The sequence below is a fragment of the Pararge aegeria genome, chromosome 12, assembly GCF_905163445.1.
Source record: "Pararge aegeria chromosome 12, ilParAegt1.1, whole genome shotgun sequence".
NCBI classification, from domain to species: Eukaryota; Metazoa; Arthropoda; class Insecta; order Lepidoptera; family Nymphalidae; genus Pararge; species Pararge aegeria.
The window spans coordinates 11,543,726-11,571,123 of NC_053191.1; the positions used below are offsets into that span (position 1 = coordinate 11,543,726).

Sequence of the window (27,398 nt, forward strand, 5' to 3'; positions counted from 1 at the left end):
ATAGCGGATACTACACAGACGTCTGACGGAAGTAACGCTTACTTAAAAATCTGAGTTACTCCCTAGTCGCGCCTAAAGAAGTTTTACTTCAATAATTAAAAATTAGAGCATATCTACGAAAAAAAAATATGAAAACCCACACCCACGGAATTAACAATATACAGAAACCGTGTACACGACTAATATCGAAGTTTCAAAAACACTCCACTGTAGTATGGTTTCTCGAAAAAACGTTTAGGCACTTTATAACATTTAGCGGTTGAAAGTAATTATTCTACCTCTAATGTTCTAAACGTTCACCATAAAATGGGGGAAAATATGTGAGCAAGCATCATTCCGCGGGTGTAAAGTGAGACGTGCGCGGGGCGTTTTCACTGTTTTTGGACACAATGGACTGCATAAAATAAAAGCTGAATGACGATTCTGTATGTTCTTAATTCAATGGTTAGACCCCTACACAGGTTATTAAATAATACCTAATTTTGTGCAAATATTGCATTAGCTCCCCGCGGTTGATCGAAGCTATTGATGGTTAGACGCTTTCATAAAAAAAAAATAGATAGCACGCATAGAAAATACATACTTATCAGAGTCATAAGAATTTTACTGTAAATAGTGTAGCTCGGTGATACAGACGCGCTGTAACAATTACTAAACTTCACAAGTTGCACAGGTGCTACGCCAGCGAAGCGTGCAGCTCGTAGCAGGAACGCCCAGCCTCCATGGATTAAACATCTATTGTCCTTCATGATAAAATGAACAGCCTCTACAAACTTATTTCCAAATCTAAGTAGAAATACAAATAAATAAAATTGAAATATTTGTCCGTGATTTCGAAATAACTCTGTGGACTTCGCACAACCTAATTACTAAATAAACTAAATGGGAATGTATTGTTGTTGATAAAAAAAAAATATTAAGGAAGAACCCAAAGCAAACCTTTGGGTTTCACCTAAATTTTTAAGCCAACGCTGTATTGAAGGAAACAAAACAAAAAAACACAATCGGCAAACACGTTTACTAGTTTGTGTGAGACTCACGAACAGTGTATTTTTATTTTTTCACCTATTCTTTTTAACGATAACATATAAACCTCACGTTTTTTTATTAATTTTGTATCTTTTTGACGCGCACAGTTGCTGTACCTACAATCTACAGCGTACAACCCAAAAACACCTTTTTAAGTTTTTGTCTGTATGACTGTCCAGACTTTTGATTGAACTTGCAATTGTAAAAGTAGTAAAGGCTATTTTATTTTCCGGATTATCATCCCTACGGGTATGAAATACAATATAGAATTTGATCTTGTTGCAACTTTTTCAAGTACATTATAATGTTGAAGTCTGAATAAACATAGGTAAATATACCGTGTCCCTGTAAAACTTAAAACTGTATTTTTCAAGGAGATATACGAGTACGTATTCTACAAACCAGTAAAATGATAGGTACTAGGTTGTTATGTTCCGAGCCCTAGCTCGGAACATTGAATAAAGAATTTTATTAAAAACATTAAAACATGATAACATCAATAAATTAAATATCTTTATATGAAGATACACTATAATAAGGTTATAATCATCTATGTAAGTTAACTACACCCTCTCTGTTAAAAATAACAAAGTCAACAGTAGTTATTCAAATACGAGTATTATATCAGAAGCCCGCGTCTTTACTCGCAAAGCTTTTTTATTGAGATGTATGAAATATGATACTTATTAGGTAAAACAACTTAGGTATATGGTAAGATTTAGAGAATTACGATGTGGTGTTAGCCTAAGTGGATAAGCCTACCTTTCGGAGGGACCGAGTTCTTGATCGACTGGCGTAGTGACGGAAGTAATGCTTCGTACCTAATGCTCTGGTAATGATTGGTTATTTCTTTATGCATTCAAATAAAGACATTAGCCAATCGTAATTTAATGATTAATTTATCATAATTAAATATATTGTTTAACCACAGCCTAACCATTGTTAATTTAAACATTCGCATTGCAAATATCGGAAATGCAGGCATTTCTCTAATAACTTATGTTGTGTACTATCTATGACGTTGGCTCTTGGAGATTTTCGCTATGTAGCAAATACAATATAACCATTTTATGCAAAACGATATCTTCGTACTTCGTAGCTAATTAGATAATCAATATCGATATAAAAGGCTACTTAGAAAGGACCCACAAAAGTGATCGCACGTTCGACGTACACTTTCTACCTACCTTGCAAAGTCTGCTGCCTACATGTGAATACATCGGTTCTGCCGCTCCGAATTTCCCCGGACATAAATTTTAATATGTGTTTAAGGGATGCTATCTTTATAATCACAAAATGAATAGCAGACAATACCAACTTGACGGTATGTTAGCTTCCGATAGCATCGCTAATTAGTGTACCTACGGTGATTATTGATTCAAACCTACATATTTTATGTCAAATCGGTTGGAGATATCTCCGATACTTAGTTTCCATAAGCGTAGATGTTTTATTATAGGGGGTAATGTTATTCTCCTAGGGGTCTCACGCTAGGTAGTATTTTCTGGGAGGAGGTATTTTAAACCCCCGACGCAAAAACGACGGGGTGTTATAAGTTTGTGGCATTGTATTTCCGGAACCGATTTTGATTCTGTTTGAAATGTGAATTATTTGGGAGTGTTCTTAGTTTATGAAAATCAGTCCAAGATGGCCGCCGCGCCGCCGCGTATATAATTATTTCACAACTCCCTCAATATGGGTATCAAATTGCTTGACTGGTAGAGTAATGTGCACTAAATGTTACAGTTGAAAATCGGGGGTTTTATAAATTAATTGATTATTACTAGGTGAGTTGTTGAATAATTATAAAATCACTGTGCAGAATAATAGTGAGTACTTCTTAGTTCTTAGTAGGTATACTTGAATGTTTATATATAAAATTAAATGACAAAGAAAGTATTTATTGTCTAAACAGTGAGTCCATTGTTTGAGTTTTTACTTACATCAGTTTTTGAAGTTATACTTCTTTTGGCGCGTTAGGGAAAAATGATGAGGGTTTTTTTTTTAAGATGTGCACCGTCACAAAAATCCGACACCCTGAAGTTAGCTATAGTCACGATTTTAGTTTTTCAAAAAGAGGTTTGACAGTGTAAACTTTCAATGGTCAAAGTCTGCGGGCTCATTCCGGTGATTTAAATAATTCAATTGTACAAAAATCTGAGTGAAACTTGGGTGTCCGATTTGACGAACGTTCAAAGTATTAAATACCTTTTTCTATTGTTAATGTCGTTCTTTCTACAAAAGTAGAATAAGGTGAAAGATAAAATTTTTAAAAAGATTCTTATCTTGTTTCGCCAAAGAAGTATAACTTCTAACGCGTTTACATAAGTACACACTCGTTTTTTTTTTTATGAATGCCTGTTTTATATTTCCTTATACAATTAATAAAGCAGTTTAATCCGTATGGTGTAGGTATACGGTATAGAAAATGAAAAATAATGGGACAGTAGTAATAAAGCTTTTCGATTCAGTCTACGTAATATTACACAAGTGAGAGTTATTATAAATTTTTTTCTTATAATAATTTCAAGAAAAATTAAAAGTAAATTTTTTTTTTTATGTGAACTGTATAAATATTGTTATGTTTTGCGATTGTGGTCAAAAGCAGAGTTATTCAAGCTATCATTCCAAAAATCTACACACTAAATTTAGCAAATTTGTAATCATAGTACCTAAAATGGTGAACAGTAAGGCGATTTTTGACATTTTTCAATAAAATGCTCAGATCACCAAAAAATCACAAAATTGTTTAATTATGTTTTTTCTAGGTAGTTATAAACACCTACCTCCAGTCTTTAGCTTGACGTTGAATTACGGGACACCTGTATAATAACCAATTATTGAACTTAGTGCCCTAATAACCTAATGTCATTACTGCAATAAACGCATCATAATCAATCATGTATTTCAGCGCCACCTTGTTACATTTACCCGTTAAAAAATACATAAGAACAGGCATCAGGCGTAGGTATCCAATCACTATCTAAATTAAATAAAACACATTTATTTTTAGGCAAAAAAATCGTAAGAAAAAAATTATACGTCGCACAACTAAAAAAGTTATACGAGTTACGACGTATAATTTTTGTTGTAGTGTTGTTGTAGTTGTACTTCATAAAGTTCATAACGTTCTTGTAGATAAACAATTATTTTTTGTTAAGTTATTACTCCATAATACGAGTAGTTTGTGTCGTAGACCGTAAGGCTCTACGTTTTCGCACATAATGGCCTTTGCACACCATATTTACTCAAAGCCACTTCGATTGCGACTAACATCCTTCAATGTAAGCGTTGTGCTGAAAAGGTGTAGGTATAAAAAACATAAGAACACGGTAAGTATTAGATAACTGTTTATTGTACCGTTATTATGAAATACCTACAAACATGTTAAGAAAAGTAGGTAGGTAATATAAAACGTTTACATATGTTTCGAACTAATCTCGAACTATGCAAATCATTCATACATTTTTTTAAATCTTTCAGCTTTATTCTATCAAAATGATAGTGACGATCTTTATAAAACAAAATTGATGAATGACCTTTAAATAAAATTTTACAGAAATATACCTACAAGCTCATCCTCGCACGTCCTTTTTTATTAATGATTGTTTCATATTAAGATTTAACAGACAAAAAAACACATTTCGCATTTAATTCAAGTTTAATTTAAATCGTACATGGGTGTTCAAAGAATAAGTATTTCCCACTTATCTATGTACTTGTACTGAAATGACTGCTCCCAAAGTTGTCCTTTCCTTTTCGTTAATTCCGTGGTGGAAAGGGTTAGACTACTTTGAGACATTTCATTTGAGATTGGAGATGATATCTTGGAGATGTCTCTTAAAAAGTTCGAAGTTTGTATTAAACGTAAGCTTCTAGAAAAGTCCTATTATAGTATTAAGGACTACGTCAACGATAAAAATGCTTGGGTGTAAATAATTGCTCTAACCACGTTGCTTTTTTAATAGTTTTAAATAAAAATTTGAGATGGTGATAACAAAAAAAAAACAACTGGTAAGTATGTTGTGGGCTTCTTCTTATACCAGGGCGCGTTTGGAACCCTCGTAGCTTTAGTTTAAGTTTTACGAAATTAGCCATCAACTCATTTCTATGCCATATTTTACATGTAATTAACACATCAAAAGTGACATCAATGTGCCTATTTGAATAAAGAAATATTTGACTTTGACTTTCACTTTGAACAAAGCAGTTAAGATTTGTAGATAACTTTCACGATTAAATAATAGATTCAGAAACGCCCGCAGCTACGATTAAATACCTATTCATGCTATCTCAAACTTACAATATTCACATGTTCGTAATACAGTGCAACCTTAATATAACGTACCTCAATATACGACTTCCTCGATTTAACAAATTCTTCGTAATCCCCTTGAATTGTCCATAAGAGTCTATTGTTAAAGATTTAAGTTAAAATGGCTCAGAAACGTAAAAGTTCTTTTACCTCTTTATAACGAATTTTAGACCAATCTAACCTCAACATAACAAACCTCAGTTCAACGAATTTCTTGATATTACGAATATTTTGTTGTTCCCCTCCGATTTGTTATATCGAGGTTGCACTGTATTGTGGCAAAAAAAAAAGCATCGGCCGCATGTCATAAATCCATTATTTAATGTGAGGTTGTTAAACTTTCCTGACTTCAAGAAAGGAAAAGTTTAATCTAACGTTAAGTTGCTGATTATTATTATTCTTTGACAAAACGTGATCAACCTTTTCATACTTTTCATATTATAACAATAAATAATTAAAGCAGCTTTGGAATTTTATTCTTGAAAATTCAATTTATTTTGGTTCATTTATAATCTGATTAGTCCGTGCCTACAGAGGCGTCAGCTCTCGGGGGTCGGAGCTGCTCCAGCAAAGGTATGGCCACTCCCACCAACTCTTCCCACGCCGCCAATCTCTTACACGGACCACATTCGCATTCCTCTATCTCACCTTCCTCAAACCCTAGGTCTTCACCAGAATACCTGAAGAATTATTTTAAGGTGGTAGATCATTGTTCTCCAGTGTGCGTTGGTGAGTTCAACGATTTACGATTATTATCACATATAGGGCACACACACAGAAACGTCAAACTTATAACACCCTCGTTGTTTTTGCGTCAGGGATTAAAAAATATTGGTACGAAAATATTCGATAATCTGTAGAGATGAAGGAAGTAACTTGCCAACGGCCTGAAAATAAGAAAGTTTCAAAGCGAAAATGATTATACAAATTAGTAATTACCGCTCCCCGTCATCATCATCGTAATGATCCAAGTGCAGGTCTTCTTCTACACTGAAAGCCTTGACTGCCAGGTTTGGTTCATGACAAAGATCCTTCATTTCGTCCTGATAATTGTTGTTGTCGACATCAAATTTTACCTGCCAAACAATTATAATTCGCTTCTTTTACTATTATTAAAATATTGGTTGAATCACTGATACCTAAACTGAGTAAAAACTCGTACTATGGATATCAGTGCTCTCCCCTATATAATTATTTTTGATACAAAAACATAAGACTACGACAAGTATATTTTATTTCGGATATGAATTTAACTAACATGCAACATGCAAAAATATTAGAGAAAAATAAATAAAATGTTTATTTTTGGAGATTGGGTATTTAAATGGTGATTTAAATGATGTAACATAGTAATGCAGTAAATGGATGTATGTGCGTACGGGTGTGTCTGAGTGTGTGTACTACTACCAACTAACTCTATGCCAATCGTCAAATCGATTGTTTGCTTGGCACTTAGACGTAAAGTAAGGACAAAGAAATAAACACACTTTTGCATTTACCTATAATAGAAATAGAAATAGTAATGTTTCATTAGTAAAACTCATTACAATAGTTCTTTGGAATCCTGACCTCTAAACGAGGAAATAATATTACTTAGTATGATTTGGCATAATTAAAAACGGGTAAGTATATTTTATTTTGTTCACAAAATTGCAGATTGACATCTATTACAAAAGCAGTGACAGACAGAGTAGAGTTAGAGGAGTTATAATAGAAGTAGATCTTTTTGTGACAAAGGTCTGGGCAAGGTCGTCTGAGCAAGTCCGTCAGCATTGCTATGTTCCGGTCTGAAGAGCGTTGTTTCCGGTGTACCTTATTAAAAATGCTCCAGGCTTAACACCAATGCCAGATTAAACCTAGTGACCTCGGCTACCATGGACGTTGATTGAACTGGGATTGCAAGTGTAACCGTGAACCTTGTACTGAAGCGCTGATTAGTCTGACTGCAGTAATTTTTTTATCGTTATAATTGATCAGGCAGATGGTCCACGATAATACAAATGTAAGTGAAAATTCATCGCCCATCACAGACCAACACTCTACAGGGTTTGCAAGGGGCAGCGTAGGAAAGGATGGTTAAGAATCACGTACGTGATGAAGCCTTGACAATTGCGGGTCGCTGGCACGTCGCTCGCCGATTTTTGATGCTTCGCAGGCGGTGAACATCGTATCATCGTCTAACAAAATAATTCATGTTTCATTTAAAAACTTATGTTGCGCACATTAAAAAAACAAAACACAAAATACAATGTAAATGTGAATTTAGTGCGAAAAAGTAAGAATACAAAAAAACCCATGTTGACCTGGTTTTCGCTTAAGATTAAATATTTTATTATTTTGAAAAAGACTGGTGATGAGGTAATGTTGGACTTGCCTACCTTTAATATAACCATAGCGTAAATAATTTTATACATAGAAAGATTTGAAAGAATCTTCAAAAACGGTATATTCAAAATAGAACAATGTTAATAATATAAAAGCTAATATTATATTGAATAAAAGTAAAAAAATAAAATACAAATTATAAAATCAAAATATTTGTCTCGATGACCCCGACGTGATTTGAACACGCAACCTTCTGATCTGGAGTCAGACGCGCTACCGTTGCGCCACGGAGTCGAGTGGTAGCTACGACGAAATACATAATCAGTGTATATTAATAATCTTTTAGTTAACTGTATCAATAATTAGGATTTTTTTTAAATTAGCTTTGCACACAAAATGTATGCTAGAGCGGAGAACCTACACAAAAATGCTTTTGATTAGGCCCAAAGTTTAGTTTATATTCTAGACAAAATTACGATATGCAGTAACTGTAACTAAATATTATGAAGGTTTATTTCAAATTTATCTCTATTCGCTATCGTCCAACACCTGTCCACTGTCTACTTTACTATAAATAACTTCTTACGCTCGTGTAAGAAGTCATTTATATAAGTCGCGAGTAGCACGTGGTCACTTAAAATTATATTTTAAATTTCACTAAGTATAAGTTATCAGGTAAGTCTACGCCCAGCTGTGGGAATAATGGCTAATATGCTGAAGATGATAAGTGATTTAAGTTCAAGTTGTGTGAGGTTTGTTGTAATAAGTTAAAAGTGGAAAAGAAAAGTCATAAGTAGGTATAAATGTATTCTAGTTGAATAAAGATTAAACTAGAATAAATTTATACTTATGACTTTCGTTCGTTCATGGAGAATCTTAGTGCCACCGCTGCTAGCCCTAGATTAGTTTTTTTGTTTTTTCTTTGTATAAAAAAATGACTTGGATTAGTTAAGCCACTCGATCGGCTCTCCTAATAGCATAGGATATTGCATTAATGATACACATCAACCGATGGTTGTCCACGGTGATGTTGTGCTGGACATAGGTCACTTAGAAAGGTCATGTGGAGCGCTCTAATGAGAAGTTCCAAATTCCACTAAGTCTTACGCCGCTTGCATCATGGCCATTTATTCGACGCTATACGAACGTCACCACTACCTTCGCAATTCGTTGAGCTATATCGGTAGCACTGCTTCTTTTACGGATCTCCTCCTTTCAGACTCGAACACGAAGAGATACTGCGAATCTATCTCTCTCCAACGCCCGCTGAGAGAGTCTCGTCTCAGAACGAGTACGGTTTTTGCCATCAAGCTGTCAAAGTGCGGGTTTTTTTTCACCTGCCTTTGAGTACGTTAAGGAGGTTTCCTCAAAATCTCTCCCTTGACCGATAAGGCAAGTGATATTCAATTGCTTAAAACGCACGTAGCCCTGAAATGTTCCGGGGAATGAACTCGTCTTACCCTCTAACGTTACCAGTGAAGGTATGCTCACCAATAAAGACGGATAGCGCAGCAGTGGTCTGTTGAGCTTGCGCGGGGTCGAGCGGGCGATGCGCTTGAGCGTTCCAAAGCGCGCGAGTGAGCAACGCGGCGGCTGGCACGTCACGTGTGTGCGCCGCATGCCTCAGGGCACGCGCCGCGGCAGTCGCTGCCTCGCCCGCACTTCCCGCGCCGCACACGTTCACGAGCACGCCCGCCGCCGCGCAACGCACGCTGGGGTCCTCTGCACAAGACAAGATGACACTTTCAACAAATCCTTACTAATATCACGTTTTATGCAAGAAGAGACCTTTGCCCAGTCGAGGGTAATTATGAAGTACTAGCTGTTGCCCGCGACTTCGTCTGATTTTGTTTTTCGATGTGGCATTAAATTTAGTTGTAGTTCAAAAAAATAATAAAGTATTCAGTATCGCTAAGCCTTAAATGAGGGGCTTGCTGCTGTCGGCTGAGGAGTTCTGTCCTCTATCTGCAACCACAGTTTGGGCAAAATTTAACACATATTATAACCTCTATAGCACAATAACAATTATTTAAATCGGTTATAATTTGTCGGAGTTATAATCGTCAAACACTTTCATCCTCTCTCCCAAAGAAACCGAGCTTAATGTCGGTATATAAAGTATCCTATATTTCTTCTAACACTTCACTAAACAAAGTTTCATGAGGATCGGTTTGGTAGTTTTTGCGTGAAAGCGTAACAAACAAACTTACATTGACATTTATAATATTAGTAGGGATAGGGATAGGGATAGGAAAGTATGTGTAGTCACCATGGTGTTGCAACGGAGACAAAGCATCAAGAGCTCCTTCCAGTACGATGAGTTGAGAAGCGCGAGCTGATCGCGTCAAGTTGCCCAGAGCCCGCACAGCCTCACAGGCTGCAGCGCCTGTACCGCGCACCCATCGACATGTAGCTGGAAAAACGGATTCAATGAACATACCAATTCAAACCAAGAAACGAAAAATCTGTAGGAACGATGACTCAGTACCACTGAACTGCCATTCAGTACTTTGTTACGATTATTCAGTACGATTGAACGACGATTCTGAGTTGTTTTAGAATTTTGAAATTTATTTTCGGCTTTGAATGAATAACGAAGATAAAATACCGAGAGGTACGGAATGCCTATTCTTACGTTACTGTTCCACTATTAAAAATTCAGCCAATCAATTATTTCGATAATTTTTTGATTTTTTATATCTGTTTGTCTAAGTTCTACACTTGAAGTAGGAAATTTACTACCTTTGCAAAGCTGATCAAGTATATTGTGGTGTGAAGACTCCGAAGGCTCGAAGAAGAAAGTAATATTGTTCAGAGTTGCAAGTGCCGCCATAGCCAACTCTTCGTGACGTTCCACCCATGAGTTGTAGTCTTCTTCTGATATCTCAACCGTCTATAATAAATTATTTTGATTATCAAAACCAAAAAAATATTTACTTAGTTATAGTGACACACGAGTAAAATAAATATTAGATACCTATACTTGATAGCATAATAAATTGAATGTGAATATTCGTATACCTACTTTTACATATACAAATGAGCAAGACTTGTGATTAGTTGTAAATAATATAAGAGATGCAAATAAGATGAGAGAAGATTCTTGCATTCATGGGGAAGCCTGGTGAGTATTATAAATGTGTTAAAGATTTTAAACTAAGATTTTCGTGGTTAATCAACATTATATATAGTTCAACGGGTACGATAATATTTTTGGATTTGTAGATATTTCGACCCAGTTACATGGATCGTGGTCACGACGGGACTGCGGAGGTACGAGATGTCAAGGATGTTACGGGCAGAATCTGACTACCCGCTTTAGTGTTCTTTTTGTCGGTAATTCACGAACTGTTTGACACACTACACTGAGAACGTCACTTTTAAATTGAGAAGCTGTACCTACTATGCAACAATTCCAAAAAATTTAAAACAAATCCAAAAATATTATCGTGTTATGTACCCGTTGAACTATGTCTAAGAAATATAAATGTATTGTTTGTTTGTGTAATAAAGACACCTCGCATGGCCAGCCTTGTGTAACACGTCACATTATCATGTAGCAGGTGGGTGACGCGAACTTATAAGTTTTTTCTTACCAAAAAGTTGTTCAACAAAAGCTGGTATGTGATAAAATAACTAACCTTATGGACGGGTTTTTCAGCCAACTGCAAGCAGGATAGGAGCGCGCGAACTGTTCGTTCTGCGTGCGACGCTGCCAATCCCCTACCAGCAAACTCGGCGAGGCAGAGGTTAGCTATCACGCGTACTGTCTATAAAAAAGAGATATTAAAAGGACTTACGTACTAATTTGATATGACGTACAGCTAGGGTTGCCAGCTCGATTCTTCCTGTTATCGGGATAACCGATTTTTCGGGATTTTAGGGCTTTGGTCGGGAGAAATAAAAAAATAAGTTAATAATATTAATTATACATAATATATTAAGTAAACAAACATATTTTCGGATAGCACTGTAGATATAAGAAAAACAAACATAGTAGGTATTTGTGACATATAAGATAAGATAGATAGATAACGAGCAAGATAACGAGCATGTTTATTGTTTTTGTTCTTGCCATAAGTATTTGTAATTTTTTTTTGTGTGTTGTTTGCAAGTTTCGTTTGACGAAAATGTGAACTTAAAATTATAAACTTGTTTTTCGGGAGATTATTTGCTTTGTCGGGAGTCGGGAGGACATACAAAAATTCGGGAGAATCCCTCCGATTCCCGACCGTCTGGCAGAATTTGCTAACCCGAGCTACAATTGCTTGCCAAGTACGAGTCGCAGCATAACATGAAGCTTCCGCATCCGCGGCACGTAAGTACCTCGTATTCCTCCGATATCCCTATAGTACCTAATGGATTAGCGTCTAGCAATTTATATATATATATAAAAATGTTATGTTGGTTTGTGTACGCTTCAAAAACTCAAAAAGTTCTGCACCGATCGAACTGAAATTTTAGCATGATAATACGCGTGAAGGATTGTTTTTATCTATTTTTCTCAACTATTCAATAACAATGTGCCACAGCGAAGCGTGGCAGGGTACAGCTAGTTTAATATATAATAAAATAAATTTTTGATTTATACTTAAATTTTAGCTAGTTTTTAGCTTAGATTTTAACTCAAACCCTAGTTTAGATTTTAGATATAAGTTAAAAGTATCTTTTTGCCTTCTTCCACCAAGACTCAGGCTGCCGTAAACTAGAGTACAGAGACCGTTTTGTTGGGTATTGTTATAGCTCGGTAATTTAAATGATGCTGTGATATAGTGATACTGAATAGAATTCCCTAAATTGGTTGTGGAAATCTTAGGCTAGTACACGTTTGTTAAACTCGAAGTTCAGCGAACGTCGTGCATTACTACAATCGAATAATTTGTACGTCGTATCAGAAAATGCATTCTATATCTCCGCCCTCCTTTTAATGTTTATATCTTGTTGTGGAAGACGGTGACAAAGGGGTAGTAATAGGTAATTCCTTCAAAAGAAAACCTTTATAAACTGTATAGAAGTAATTTTATTTACCCAAAATAAATTATTTTTATTTTATTTTTTATTTACTTTTAGAAGATAGGTAGAGGGTTGTATATATCTTACCTTTATAAGTACATCTTCATTAGATCCGTCAGATCCACCAAGGTCAGACCCTAGACAAAAATACAGAATCCACGTATTATCATCCAAATTCAATATGCATTTATTTCGAGTAGGCCTCTTATATAAGCTTTTTTGAGATTTCGAGTATGTCTGTCTGTTCTCTGTAGTGACTCTATCACGCACCGGTTCGAAAAGCAGATTTTACCGAGAAGAGCTCCAAGAAACTCAAAAGTTGCTCTTTTCATTAATTACATTGAAATTCATTAATTAAATTCAACAGAAATGATGAAAACGATGCACATCAAAAATTTGGTGCAAACTGCTTACCCACTAAATGTAAGTCTGGATCGGCATCAAGGTCTCTTGCATCGATCTCATTTCGTTGAGCATAGGACTCCAGAATCGTCAGTAGCACATCGATACCACCTTCTTCGTTGTAAATCTAAAAACAAGAAGAATCAGTAGGTTTTTCATAATTTTCCAATGTAAAATGATTATTATTACACTTCGTGTAACAAATAACAATACACAGAGATACACCCCGCGATTTTTGTATTATCTATATGCAGAGTGCAGACCAAAACGACTAACACCCAGCTTAGTTCTATCGCTAAACGGCATTGTTTTATTTGAAATACTCCTTTAACCTCTCAAAGCTCGCCATGTGCGTTTTTACGTATTTTCATTATACCTTCTATAAGTATGTACTTAGGGCAGCGGAATCTGAGGGTTTAATTAAAGTAGGGTCTCTGATCATTTGATCTGAAAAGATTGAATGCATTAATAAAGCCTGCCTTTCAAATGAACTGCAAACATGGTAGCAATAGTAGCCTGCTGAAGTTGCATCTTCTAAACGCTCGTGGACGCTGGATATATCATGTAGGTACAGTTTCTCTTTTACATGTATCATGTACAGTTTCTCTTTTTCATGCATAATAACGAAATATGCACAGTCAGGACTTTTTATACGGTGTTAACTGAAACCGGCCACTGCAAATCGGATGCTGAGGTTAAAACAAACAAAATAATTAATTAATCCAGAAATACACATTGGTTTTACATAGATTACGTACGTTGATACGAGCTTGTTCGTCAGCAGCGGCCATGTTGCCCAGAGTGTAAGCCAAACGGACAGTAAGTGGAGCTCTTGATGCGCAAGCGGCTAATGCAGTTAGCAATGCACTGGCACTTATTGGCGACGCACACAACCATTCACAGCAGCTCTCTTCGGCTGATAGAACGCTGAAACAAAAATGTTGGTATGGTGGGACGCTTCGGCTAAGGCAAGTTACCATTCTACTGGCAAAGACGTGCTGCATTACAATTTAGTGTACGGGTCTAGTATAACTGCCATAGCCTTAACAGGTTAGTACACTACACACCCAAATACTAAGCCATATACGACTGTTACGGCTACGTAGCCCAATGGACAGTAAGTGGCGCCCTTGAGACTAAAGTAAAGACAAAGTCAAAATCAAAATGTCTGGGCCTTATCCACAACCAGGTGCAAAAGTAACAATGAAAAATGCGTTGGTTTGAGCACGAGTCTTGTGGCTCATAAACGGATATTTATTTAGGTTTAACCAGTTTCTTCATTAGGTTTTGTTTTACAACAAATATATTCCTGAACGCTCTAAAACAGTTCTTCTACTATTTCAAAACCGTGCTAAGCTATCACCGATCGCTCATGCAGAACACCGCATTGTTAAGTGTGAGATTTAGCGGTCAATCAACTCAGTCAACGTTCACATATTTAATCCGGTTGTTAACGGATTAATTTTCGTTACCTTACCGTTTCCAAACATGAACCGATTGGAACTGCTATTACATTATTTTGAAAAAACTGCTATTATATTTATTTTTAATCTTTAATTTATCCTCTAACTGTTTACCTAAATTTGAGGAGTTTTCAAGCGTTGTGTCTTTTTTAACTACATCTGAAATAATGAGTTATTAGTACTAAAGTGGAATGATGTGTATTGCAAATGTGTATCATCTTACCTGAGACACCTTGCCACGTTGGTGAGCACATCTCGATCGGTGTGCAGAGTGAGCGCGGCTAACAGCTCGGCGAGGACGCCACTCGCTGCAAACGCTCGCCCGCTCTCCTCACCTCCCGCCAGGTTACGAAGAGCACCCGTCACTTGGTAAAGCGCGTGTGTGGCTTGCTCAGAAACATGACGAGGTCTTTCCGTTTTCTGAAATTTTTTAAACTTCAGGAATAGGTACTAACAACATCAAACGAGTCGCTGGGAGCCGCTGGAAACAAGGATCATGATATTGGGTTTTAGAACACCCTATAAAGATCTATATACAGCAGTAGACGTCAGTCCGTTGAAAAGGTGATGATGGTGAATAGGTACTATTATTGCACCAGATACCATGCATCTATAGTTATTTCCTTCTACTCCTTTGGTGGAAGACCTTGCTTTGTAGCGATAAGGTAGCCAAATTGTACCCTTTATTTATCTTGCTCTATTTCATTTTTATTTCAACTTTCTTAATGATAAAATCACATATTTCACAACTTTTCCAATCCAATTAAGTTTAAGGGTAGCTATTTTGTTACCTATATAATTTTTAAAACAGTGCCTTGAGTGTTTTTCTCTAATGGAAGACGTTATGTAAATTTAATTTCAGAGGTATAAAATGAAAATCTCGATTAGACAGGACATAGAACTCCCCCCACTACCTTGACGGATTAATAGCAACGAGTAAATTAAGAAAATCGCAGAAAGCACATTAAAGGACTTGAATGGAAAATGTAAACTAAATTTTAAATAAAGAAAACAAAAATCTACCGCATTATTCAATATCTTGAGGTGTAATGCAGTGAGTGGCAACGCACCAGCGCGATGCGCCAACGCACACAGTCGCGGCTCCAACGCCAGAAAACGCAACGCACCCGCCGCATAAACGCAACATTCGCTTTCCGTGAGTGGATCCACACGACCGCATCCTTCCACGAGCAAGTCTAGTAAAAGCAAGAATACTTTAGTACGTTAATCTAGTTTACATTGAATAAAAATATGGATATTCTAATAGTCACAATTGTAAGTTATAGGAATAGTGCCGCATCACTTACCAAGAAGATTACTATTCTTAAAAAAATGGTCGTTTTTGTCGTTTCTTGCGATTTTAAATACAAGTTTACAGGCGGCGGCTAAGTGTGAACCAGTTACACCCATCTAAAAAGAAAAAAAAAACAGGTTCTTCGATTAAAATTTGGACTTATTAGTTTACTCGTTCAGTTTACTGTAAATGTGAGATTTATAGATAATGATAAGCATTTAGATAATGATACGTCCACCAATCCGCACTGGACCAGCGTGGTGGATTAAGCCCTTCTCAGTGTGGGGGAAGACCCGTACCCTGTAGTTGGCCGGTAATAGGTGGATATGATAATAAGCATTTTGTCTGGTGATTAATGTAAGCTAGTCATGATCGTCAACAGTAATGAGCTGACAATATATTATATATAATGGCACAAGTTGCGTGAGAAGACACAATATAAATAGACGAACGCAATGAACAGAACGTAACGAAAAAATAGCCAAAAAAAAATTTAACCAAATTTGGCTCGGCTTTAAAACAGTTTTCAGTTTGAATTTTTGAAATAGATTAAAAAATGTAATAAATCATACCGTTAGCATAGCTCTAGCAGTAGCCACCAGAACACGTTCATCTTCGCAGTCAATATGCGTGTATAACGAACGTAGAACTAACTCACGAAGGCTGTTTCCTGGTAAGGTTTTCACGATAATACTTTGTAGAGCCTCCAGCAATTGAACTATTCGGTCGACATCTCGAGTTTTTTGCGAAAGCGCCTCGGCCAACTCCAGTACAGTCATGCTACACATCAATAAATTAAATTGAAAACCTAGCACACTTAGTTTACAATCTCTGAGCATTTATCTTTTAGTATTATCTATTAATTAAAATACAGGTTAATATAAATCATGGAAAAAATAATAATAATAATAACGTTTAATTCAGATAAAAATCCATAGCTACAACAATAACAATTATCTTATTTACTATCTTTAAATATATTCTAAACTAAAATTGGTCAAACCTATAAATAATAAAAAATTAGGAATCTCATAACAGTTAAGTACCCTCTTGAGCACTTGGTATGTGAGTGTGTACCAACCCAGTATAGCAAAAGCGATAATAATAAATAACCCAATAGACCAAACTTGACTAAAGCATTAGTAATAATTAAGATTTGGGACTGACTTTCTATAATCATCGTTGCCATTGAATGTGTTGGGCAACTGAACTTCTAGTTGCGTTACCAACACTTCTCCAAGCGCGACGCCCGTCTCATATGATACTGATTTGCTGGACGCGAATTGTTTTCTCTTAGTAGAAGTCTCTGGACTAGGACCTTAAATAAAATTATTAACTCAAGTATATTTTGTTCATCCAAACTCTAATTCTTAGCTATTAGTGTATTTAATGGCTATAATATGGAATTAAACACGTGATTTCCTGACTACGATACAGCTAAATCTAAACTAACATAAATAAAGCAACAATGAATTAGTTAAAATAGAGCTTGGCCTAAAGTACTCGTATAGGCGTGATAAAGCTCATCAGATAAAAAAGGTTATTCTCCTCGGTCTATTCTTAGGTCCTCCTTTATTTTCCCATTTCTTTAGAAATCTAAAAGCTTTGGTCTACTTTGTTAATATAGCAAAGGAACTGTATATACGTCTTACCAAGAGGAATTTTATTACACTTAACATGCTTATTTTCGTTTAATGACTTTTCGTTCAAAAGTGAGTTGTTTTCAATACTGAGAGCTCTTGTTATAGAAATCGACTGGGTTAAATCAGGACCCGTATTGGAAACTGCAATTTTATTAGGATCATTTTATTTAAACATTAATAAATTGCTTGATGCCTTGAAAGCTTCTGTCAAACACACAGTTGTTTTAAGAAATAATAGAGATACTAAATTATATACAAGTTGTACTTAAGTTTTTTCATCTTCTACCTATACTAATCATTCTAGTGAAACATAAAATGTGGCAATTATAAATAAAAGTATGGATACCCGATTGCTCAGTAGTATTTCTCCGATGCAAGGGCTTACTCCTGCCACTGAGGTGAGGTAATTTGGTAAAACGGCTCCAACCTTCGTTAGATCTTTCCTGGGCAGCTCGCAGTGGCCGTACCTAAGAAATTAGATTACATTCGTTGTAAAAATAAGGGATAATTCTTACTATAAGGAATTATGAGAACCATGAATTACAGTATTTTACCTACACGTTTTACTGTAATCAAAAGTCATAAAAAAAATCTAAATTTAAGAAAAAATGTGACTGCAATAATTTAAACATTAGAAGTAAAAGAAACTTACAGTGCAATATACTAGGTTACATAAAATTCATAATTCGTTTAAAGGAAATTGCATACAATTCTACAATAAACTACCCATTGACATCTTGGAGATGTATCTTAAAAAGTTCAAAGTTTGCATTAAACGTTATAGAAAAGTCCTATTAAAATAAAGGACTACGTAATAGATGATATGATAACAAAAGTAAAACACCTGGCTAAGTTTTTGTGGGCTTCTTCTTAGACCAGGACGCGTTTGGAACCCTCGTAGCTTTAGTTTTAAGTTTACGAAAACTGTTATCGCCATCATCTCACTACCGTGTAATTCTTATGTACGCATCAAAAGTGCCACCTATGGGCCACTACTACACTTGAATAAAGATATTTTTGACTTTGACTTTGAAGTCTGAACACTTTATAAAATATTGCATGGTGGTTTTATACTTGCAGCGGGTATTTTCTTGGCATTAATTCTGCTCCCTGGCAATGTATCCAGTCCGAAAGTTTCATCGCGATATCCAGGCTGAATATCAGCAGCAATACCAGCAACCAACTCATCTTCGCTACTCTCTGTTATTTTTAGATGTTTGAGGCTGAAATTAAATTGAAATTCATATAAATAAAGCAACTCAAAAATTCCACAAGTTTTAATTTCTTTTCTAATATCTTGTTAAACGGAGAGGTATAACTACTCAACGGATACCAGCGAATCATTCGCAATCAGTGCAATAAAGAGTTATAAGCCGAGCATTCCCAAAGATGAGTAAAACAATTTTGCAAAATTAATTTGAATTTATATATTTTCCAATCCTATAGTTGGTTGTTTAGTAGAAAGGACTTCACTCCTTTACAAGAATAACTGGTACCGAAATGGTCGAATTAACGAGGAGTCGATTCAGCAAAAAATATTGAGTTATAAACTAAGAAAATAAATTACTTTTTATGACTGGTAACCAAACCACATGTTAGAAAGGTATTTATTTTCGTTACATAATTATCCAAACGTCAATAGCTGAAAAGTAACAACAAGTGGTATTTTCTTCTAAACTAAGTGAAATTAATTCTTATATTAAACAAAAAAGTAGTATTAAGCGTTGAATTTCAGCTATTTTTAAAGCTTTTAATTCGAAAGTGATCAGTGATACAGAAGTGTTTACGTACGTTAAAAAAAATATAAAGTCAGGCATTGAAATTATAAATTATCAAGGGATGTTTACTCAAACGAGCTCGGCGGACGGGCGTCTTTCTTCCGCGCGTTTTCTGTGAACAGTGTACGTTGCGGCTCGCGTGGCGTAAACGGACGACGCGTGCGCAGCGGACGCAGCGAGCCCCCCACTCCATTCGCTATGCTGCTCATCTCTGTTAGGCGGAAAACAAATATTTTTTAACAAAAAATATTAAGCTAGAGTACACCATGATTGGTGAACGCATGAATTTTTTTAAAGCGAAGTCCAATTTGCGTTCTTAGCGCCCTCTACAATATACAATATACAATTTACATCAACACTCGAACACTCGCTTCGATTGGTCACACGTTGGACGCAAAGTTGACTGGCACGACGCTACGGTTTGAGCTGGCCTTAAATGCACCATTATTTTTTATGAATCCCGCTCGCTTTACCACGGTCAGCCAAAGCGTACGGATTTGCATTTTTAATAATAATTATTTTGCACTTATGCACGCGACATAAGATTAAAAGTGCCATAACTTGTTCTTTCTTAAATATCTACTCCGATAAAAACCGTGAAACAGTTCCCGATAGATATTACGTTATTTTATGTTTTCACTCCAAAATGGCAAATCCGTTAGATTAACTTGATGTTCTTATTAGTTCTAATGACTTGGCAATGATTGATGATTAATTAATGATTTTGATTTTGAAAGCGGTAAACGTTAAACTTTGCCGGGAGCTTTTATCATAGACTTTCGTGAAATAATGCTTGCTTCTATTCAACTCCACTTAATTTTCGGTGCACATGTCATAGACTTTACCTGAAATCTATTCTAAAAGTCTTATAAATACCTTAATTAACGTATTTGGAAAAATTCTTAGAAAAACAAGCACTATTATTAAAAAATTAATTATTTAACGGTGCTCATCCCGTTATATCACATTAAAAGAACACGTATTTACCTAACGAAAGAAAAACCATTGCCTGACAACGGAAACCTTAGCAACAACTTAGTAACACTCCACAACTTTACCACGACCTTACAGAGTTCAACTACCTACCGTGATGCTATCAGTACCTACATATTTACATATTGTACAAAAGACGTATTCCTTAATCTTAAGGTTCACAATAAAGCAATAGAGATTTATGTAGCGTGTTAAGAAACGTTTTGGTTTGAAACATAGATTGTTCGAAGGCGCCTTTTTTGTAAGCCATTACTTGAAAACTGTATTTGAACTTTGAAAACAAGAATAGTTCATGGGCGGCGAGTACTCTACGCATTTTATTTTGGTAATATCGTGTTTGTCAGACAAGATCTTAGTTGTTTAGATAAATTAGGAAAGCAAAATCTTTACTATAAATGAATTTTCGTCCCAATAGGCTGTTTACCTCAGATAACATGAAGAAAGGCGTAATTTTTTTATAAATCCTTGTGTGTGTCTTAGCGTGATGAACCGATTTTGGTTTTTTTGTTTGAAAGGGTTTGGTTTGGTTTCTACGTTTGATGAAAATACAAATAAAGGAAAACATTTATTGTTAACGTACAAAAGTTTTACCACTGTTAAATTTCGCGACGTGTCTTTGTAGTGTTCTATAGAAACTAAAGAGTTCTAGGCTGTGGGATTATAAATAACCCAATTCTGCGCCTTAACCAAATCATCTACTACAAGAGTTCATAGTTTATTGTCCTCTAATAGCTAGCATAGTAAAACCTTCAAGGTTTAATCGGTGAAAATGTTTCATACGAGTTTCCTGCTTTTACCCATTTGGATCGGCGAAAGCTTTAACGGCCAATTGGCACAATGGGCAGCGACCACGCTTTCTGAGTCCAAGGCTATGGGCTCGAATCCCACAACTGGAAAAATTTTGCGTGATGAACATGAAAGTGGATTACAGTGTCTGGGTGTTTATCTGTAAAACATTCATTTTTATCACGCAAACATTTTCCAGTTGTGGGAATACAACTGGAAGATATTTGCGTCGATCTGCGTGCGTGTCATAAGTATTATGTATAAAAATATTCATAAAAATTTTCTGCAGTCATCTTAGTACGCTATACTACACAAGCTGAGCTTACTATGGGGCTAGATGGGAATGTGTGTATTGTCGTGGTATGTTTTTTTTTTTTTATTTAACACAAACTCCTTAGGTTGATAGACACAAGGCGCCAGTTTTTAGAAAAGTGTTGCTCTGTTTATAGGCGATATTTTTCTTCTTACTATCAGGTGGGTCATTTGCTCGGTCGGTCACAATGAATTCTATAAAAATTCTGCCGATGACATAACGTCGAATAAGGACAAGAACTTTATTTTTAAAAAAGGAAGTGGTAATTTTTCTATATTATAGTTTATCTAGCTAACGCTAGTTCTCTGTGGCTTGTGATAGCGTTATTTTAGGGTTATATTGAAAACAATAATGGCTCAAATAATATGTTAATAGACTTTGTTGAATCTGAACTAAGTACGTAAGTATATACGAAATTTTGTATTCAATTGCTAGCGCGGCTGCGTGACGTCAGTAAAAATATTTTGTGACATTCGCGTGACTAGATGATATTGCGACAATAACGTGAAATTTAGTGTTGGAAAATGCTTAATCACAATTCAAAGCTCAGCTTCGAAAATAATGTGCTTACTCATATAATGTTATATTCACAAATCAGAATAAAATCAGAATGGTGCTCTACATAGATTATTGTTTATTTATTTCAAAAGACGGTACAGTCACCCATTTCAGCTCTCAAGAATTACAAGTATGATAGAAACATATTTGAATCCACAGCTGAATATAGGAATCCTCGAGAGCAATGACCAATGAATTTCCGTCTTCCGCATTCAGACACCTAGAGAGTCTCCTGGAGAGCTGGAGGTCTTTCAACGTCGTTTTACTGTTACGACTCTAGAACTTGTCTGCGTAAGCAGACGTCAGTTCTGCGACAGACATGACCTGGCTACATCTATTCCTTGTCTACGGTCGTTTCGGAGACTTTGACTACGTTTGGTTGGGTTGTTTTAAAACTAAGCTTAATTTGCTATTCTCCGCGAAAAGCAGGAAAATCTGTGTGGTATAATTTATAATTTCTTCAATCCCTATACTCCACACCTAACAGATCTTCGACAATGTACGCACGTTTCGCTCCGAAACCGGAGCATCCTCAGGAGATGTTGACTTTACAATGAGTAATTGTTAAACAATAATTTTCCTGCTTTTCGCGGAGTATAGCAAATTAAACTTAATTTTCGTAATGTATCATGGATTTCCGCAAAGTAACGCCTGCTTCAATCCAACACTTTTGGGAATCAACAAATTGAACATCTCACGCAGTTCTCCTTATTTATGTTTTAAATTAGTTTAAAGTTTTTCACGTTTATTATATGTTTTTTTTTCTTCCTCATATTTGCTTCATGATTTTAGTAAGTTCATGATATATACAAGCGTCACTTTTGAGGTTATCAGCCACGTGGGGTATCGTAGAAATGGAGATATACCTACACCTAATAATAATTAAATACTTATTAAAAAAAGTATACTAATAATTGAAAGACCAATCCGAAGGCCCAGATAAGCAGTGAAAAACCATCGTCACCAGAAAATAGATCAATACTTTGCAGGATATGCAAGGAATACACGTGCTACAAAGTGCCGCTCTGTGCCACATCAAGCTGAGGTTTAGATGTTAAGCCTCATATGTCTGTAACCAGAAACCACACCCTTCAGACCAGAACACAGCAATGCTGCTTTGCGGCAGAAATTAGCATGGCGGTAGACATTCCCTGGACGAGTTCTGTCAGCAAAAGCTCTGCCACTATTATGCAAATCAAAAGATTACTGTGATTGAACTGGAAGTAGGAAAAAAAACCTGCTCCATATACACACTAACCGGCGCTTATAGCAGCTCGGGCTTCGCTGATAATCTCCGAAGAGGTCTTGCGGCGAGGGGCAGCATAGAAAGGCGCACCGAAGCTCCGCCTTGCACCCCTGTCGCTCATCGCTTAATCTATAACAAAACACTGTCCATAATATAAAGTCAACGTCAAAAATATCTTTATTCAAGTATAGGTGGCACTTCTGATGCGCACATTACATGAGAATTACACGGTAGTAAGATGATGGAACCATATTCTTAAACATAAAACTAAAGCTACGAGGGTTCTAAACGCGTCAGATGCCCACAACAAACTTAGCAGGGTGTTTCTTTTTTTATATTTTATAAGTGGTGATAGACAAGTGGCTGCGGCTTCACTTTCGAACGGGGCGAATTCAAATCACAGTACGCACCTCTATCTTTTTAGTTATGTGCGTTAACTTTTTTATTAAAATATTACTTTCTAAAATTGTGAAAGAAGACATCGTTAAGAAACCTGCATTCCTGAGAGTTCTCCATAATGTTATTAAAGGCGTGTGAAGAAGACTTATCCGCACTGGGCCAGCGTGGCGGACTACGGCCAAAGCCCTTCTTATTGTGGGAGGAGACCTGTACGCTGGGTTGATACATTTTAAGGTACTGAGTGCTGTTAAATGACGTTGAAAAAATTTAAACGAGTTTTCCGCTTTACACGATTCAGTAAAATTTTCTCGATGGAAACAAATACAAAATTACGAAAGGTAAAGTAAGTAGTAAGAAAAGTAAGTTTTTCCTAGTTATTTATTTGCTCTGCAAATTAGGTACCTCTTTAATCCTTAATAATATTATGATTGCAAAAGTTTTGTTTGTTTGTTTTTCCTTCCTTCAAGCCCTCAGTAATCAATTTTTGGCATAGAGTTAGTTGAAAGGACAGAGAGGAACAAAGGCAATTTCTTATCCCGGGCAAATAAACAGTTCCCACGGGATTAGTAAAAACAAAAAATAAACGAGGACAAAGTCGCAGCCATCAGCTAGTAATAAATAAAATAATTACGTACTCATTTTCCGCTAAATTAGATACTACTACTCTTACAAAAATATAATTTTATTACCTCTTTGATTGAAATTAAATTATTTTGGCACCTCGTTTTTCCTATTTATTTAAAACAGCAGGTCTCAGTTTAGGATGAAACACTAATATGATTTACACAGAACATAAATAAATCGACTTAATGGTTGGATGTGGTGACACGAGGCATTTGACCCACTTTCATTAATGGTAGTATATCACAAATGCGATACTATCTATCATCATGAACGTATATAAGTAGTTTACCTAATTTTATGTTCATCATTATCCTCGTATTGAAGTATATACCTATTTGATGGAAATAGGTAGAACAAGTAAAATGAAGAAATCCTGCACTCCGAAAAACCGACTGATTGCGAGTTGAACTTGCTAGCAAATGGTTCCATATCACCAGGCAATGTGAAGTGCTTCAGGGTATTGCCATTATTGTCGTTATATATTATATATAAATATACACTATGACAATACACACATCGCCACCTAGCCCTAAAGTAAGCGTAGCTTGTGTTATGGGTACTTAGATAACTGATGAATATTTTTATGAACAATATACATAAATAAATAGCTATATACATATAAACACCCAGACACTGAAAAACATTCATGCTCATCACACAAACATTTTCCAGTAGTGGGAATCGAACCCACGGCCTTGGACTCAGAAAGCATGGTCGCTGCAAACTGCGCCAATCGGCCGTCAATTATCAAGATGGAACCAAAAACAAGTTTCAAGTAAATGGACAACTGCACCCCGATAATTAACTTAAACAAATTTGTAATGATTCCAATTAACCCATTGCGGTTTAGCACAGCCAGATTAACAGCGGATGCTTAGTAATACAGTCTAATTTTCAGCATTCAGGTAAGAAAGTTCTACTACATCTAAGAGTAAAAATTTCATAAGCTTGGACACATTTTGATTAAACAATCGCTTCAAAGCATTATTTGCTCTAAGTTTCAGCATTAACAAAAAGTTTAGCTAGTTTAAGAATCAATTTCTCAAAAATATATAAGCAAGGAAATAGCTATCCAGAGCTTCTTAATAGAGTTCTTATATTATAATTGTCTTTATATAAATATATTTATTAGTATACATTTTGCATGTATACTAATGTGGATTTATATTATTACCACCAACTACCTTTGTATTTAGTCATAGAAAAAACCGCCTAATTGTATCTGTACGTTGTGTGCACGTTTATCTGCTTGCTATACTTCGCAATGAAAGTGTGTTGATTTAAAGTTATTGTAATATTTACCTCTATGTTACACTTTCACATGTAAACTGGCACAAATAACGAGCGAGCGTTATGGTCCGCGCGCGAAACGCCACTGTTTTCATATCACGCCGCCTAATTCAGTCGTAGACTGTCTTTTTCGTAGCTCGTAGCTGTTATTGTAGCGGTTACACTGATTGTTTGAGTCACCGCTTAAAAACAACTTCACCAAATAAAAAGGAATAACATAAAAAAACCTTTTGAAGTTCGATAAATGGATATAAAATACTGATTTATTAAATATGGCAAGGTATGGCACGTTTAATTTGTCGTCGTCATTCGTTGACCACTTATTTGGATATAGTAATAAAGTATATGAAAAAAATCGATGTTGTCGACGGATAACAAGTGAAACCCAACATATAAATATTATGAATAGAATAACCCTTCGCTCTACAATGATTAAATATTTAGTCTTTTTTAGTTCTTCTAAATGAACGGAGCCTATTTTTCTTTTCTTTTGTATTTTGATACTCGAAGTAAACTCTAACACTGTAAGTGGTATGAGATTAGACTCTTGCAAACATAGTATTGGCAGGGTAAAGTGAACCTAATTTTCATTTATATCGTCCACACATTTGGTAAATTAACGGCAGTATAGCAGACTATAAAAAGAGAAGGTACCTTTTACTTTATTTATTTATTTAGTATCTATGACCCATCATTACGCACACACTATAACATAAATAGAATAATTAAAAACTAAACTAAATAAAAAATAAAACTTACATTAAATATTAATATGCAATATAAAAAAAAGTTACAAATTAAAATTTCTGCGTTCAGGCAGCCCTACGTGGAGTTTAATTTATTTACTTTACCTTATATATTTTAGATAACTGAAAACGACCCAAAGATTGCGTGGCTACAAAACTCATACTCATACAGTATTACCCTGAGTACGATACTAGGAGTAAATACTAGTTTTGTTAAGATAAAGATAAAACGTAACATCTGTGTACTTATAATATTTTGATAATCAACAAAACTATTACATCCGTATATTGCATGCGAAACTTTTATATTTTTAAGCTCCGCCGCAACAACTGTTATTTTATAAGTTTTAAGTGTATAGTTATGTATAATGCATATAAATTGGTGACTAACTGTTCGTAATTAATCATAGAAAGATACAAACATAAATCTAAACATACTTTACAACGTTCATTAGCGCACTCACAAAGCAACGATCGATTTCAAGCGGGAACTCGGGACAATCACCTTGGTAACTAGTTTCAAACACTTCAAAGAAACACTTGTTATTTGTTACAAACATGATAGATACCTACTTTATAGCAAAAATCGAAATAGTACTTCTCCAATAGGGAAAACAAGAGAGCCCACAGTCATTCAGCGGGTGATGAAGAGACCATTCTCAGAGTTCCTTGACCTTTACCCGTTGGGTTGACATTTTGAATCGAAGTTAACAGTAGTTAGGATTTTTTCGCGACTGAAAGCTAGTCTAGCACTTAGTATTCAAGTTTGATTGAAACATAAATGTACCTATTTACTTTTTAGTTGGACTAAAATTAATATCGAAGTCGGTTTTTTTTGTTAATAAATCATTTTCTATAATTTATTGAACTATAATTATCAAGTTAATTTGATAGATCATATAACTTTAATCTGAAATGGGACTAAATCATCACCTATCTAACGCTTTCTCGTCGGGACCATAACCAGTCCTTAAACCCAGACAATGAAAAAGATTCATGTTAATCATACAAACATTTTTCAGTTCATAAACTGAAATCGAAATTTCCGTCATAAATCTAAGATGACAAACAGACACAGATCGACACGGTTAAAAATAGTAATGGTCATTAATTTTTCATACCGATTAAATTATTCTTGCTTTCATAAGTGCGACATGTTAGTAAGTAGGTACTTAGTTTTT

General features: G+C 35.5%; 1 protein-coding gene and 1 non-coding gene across 2 annotated transcripts; both read right to left on the reverse strand.

Annotated features, from left to right (window-relative positions):
- Positions 1–5,798: 5,798 nt before the first annotated feature.
- Positions 5,799–27,398, reverse strand: LOC120628275 (armadillo repeat-containing protein 2). Its single transcript, XM_039896568.1, has 20 exons — positions 27,339–27,398; positions 23,171–23,287; positions 19,332–19,473; positions 18,563–18,707; positions 17,831–17,951; positions 17,009–17,159; positions 16,414–16,621; positions 15,855–15,957; positions 15,571–15,743; positions 14,771–14,967; positions 13,843–14,011; positions 13,097–13,211; positions 12,770–12,819; positions 11,311–11,439; positions 10,412–10,562; positions 9,939–10,082; positions 9,161–9,391; positions 7,436–7,521; positions 6,284–6,420; positions 5,799–6,024 (listed from the first exon to the last, which is right to left on the reverse strand). Exons 2-20 carry the CDS (start codon positions 23,277–23,279, stop codon positions 5,862–5,864), a joined length of 2,724 nt encoding a protein of 907 aa, XP_039752502.1. The 5' UTR covers positions 23,280–23,287; positions 27,339–27,398; the 3' UTR covers positions 5,799–5,861.
- On the reverse strand, positions 7,892–7,963 carry Trnaw-cca. Its single transcript has one exon. It is a non-coding gene; the product is annotated as a tRNA-Trp (tRNA).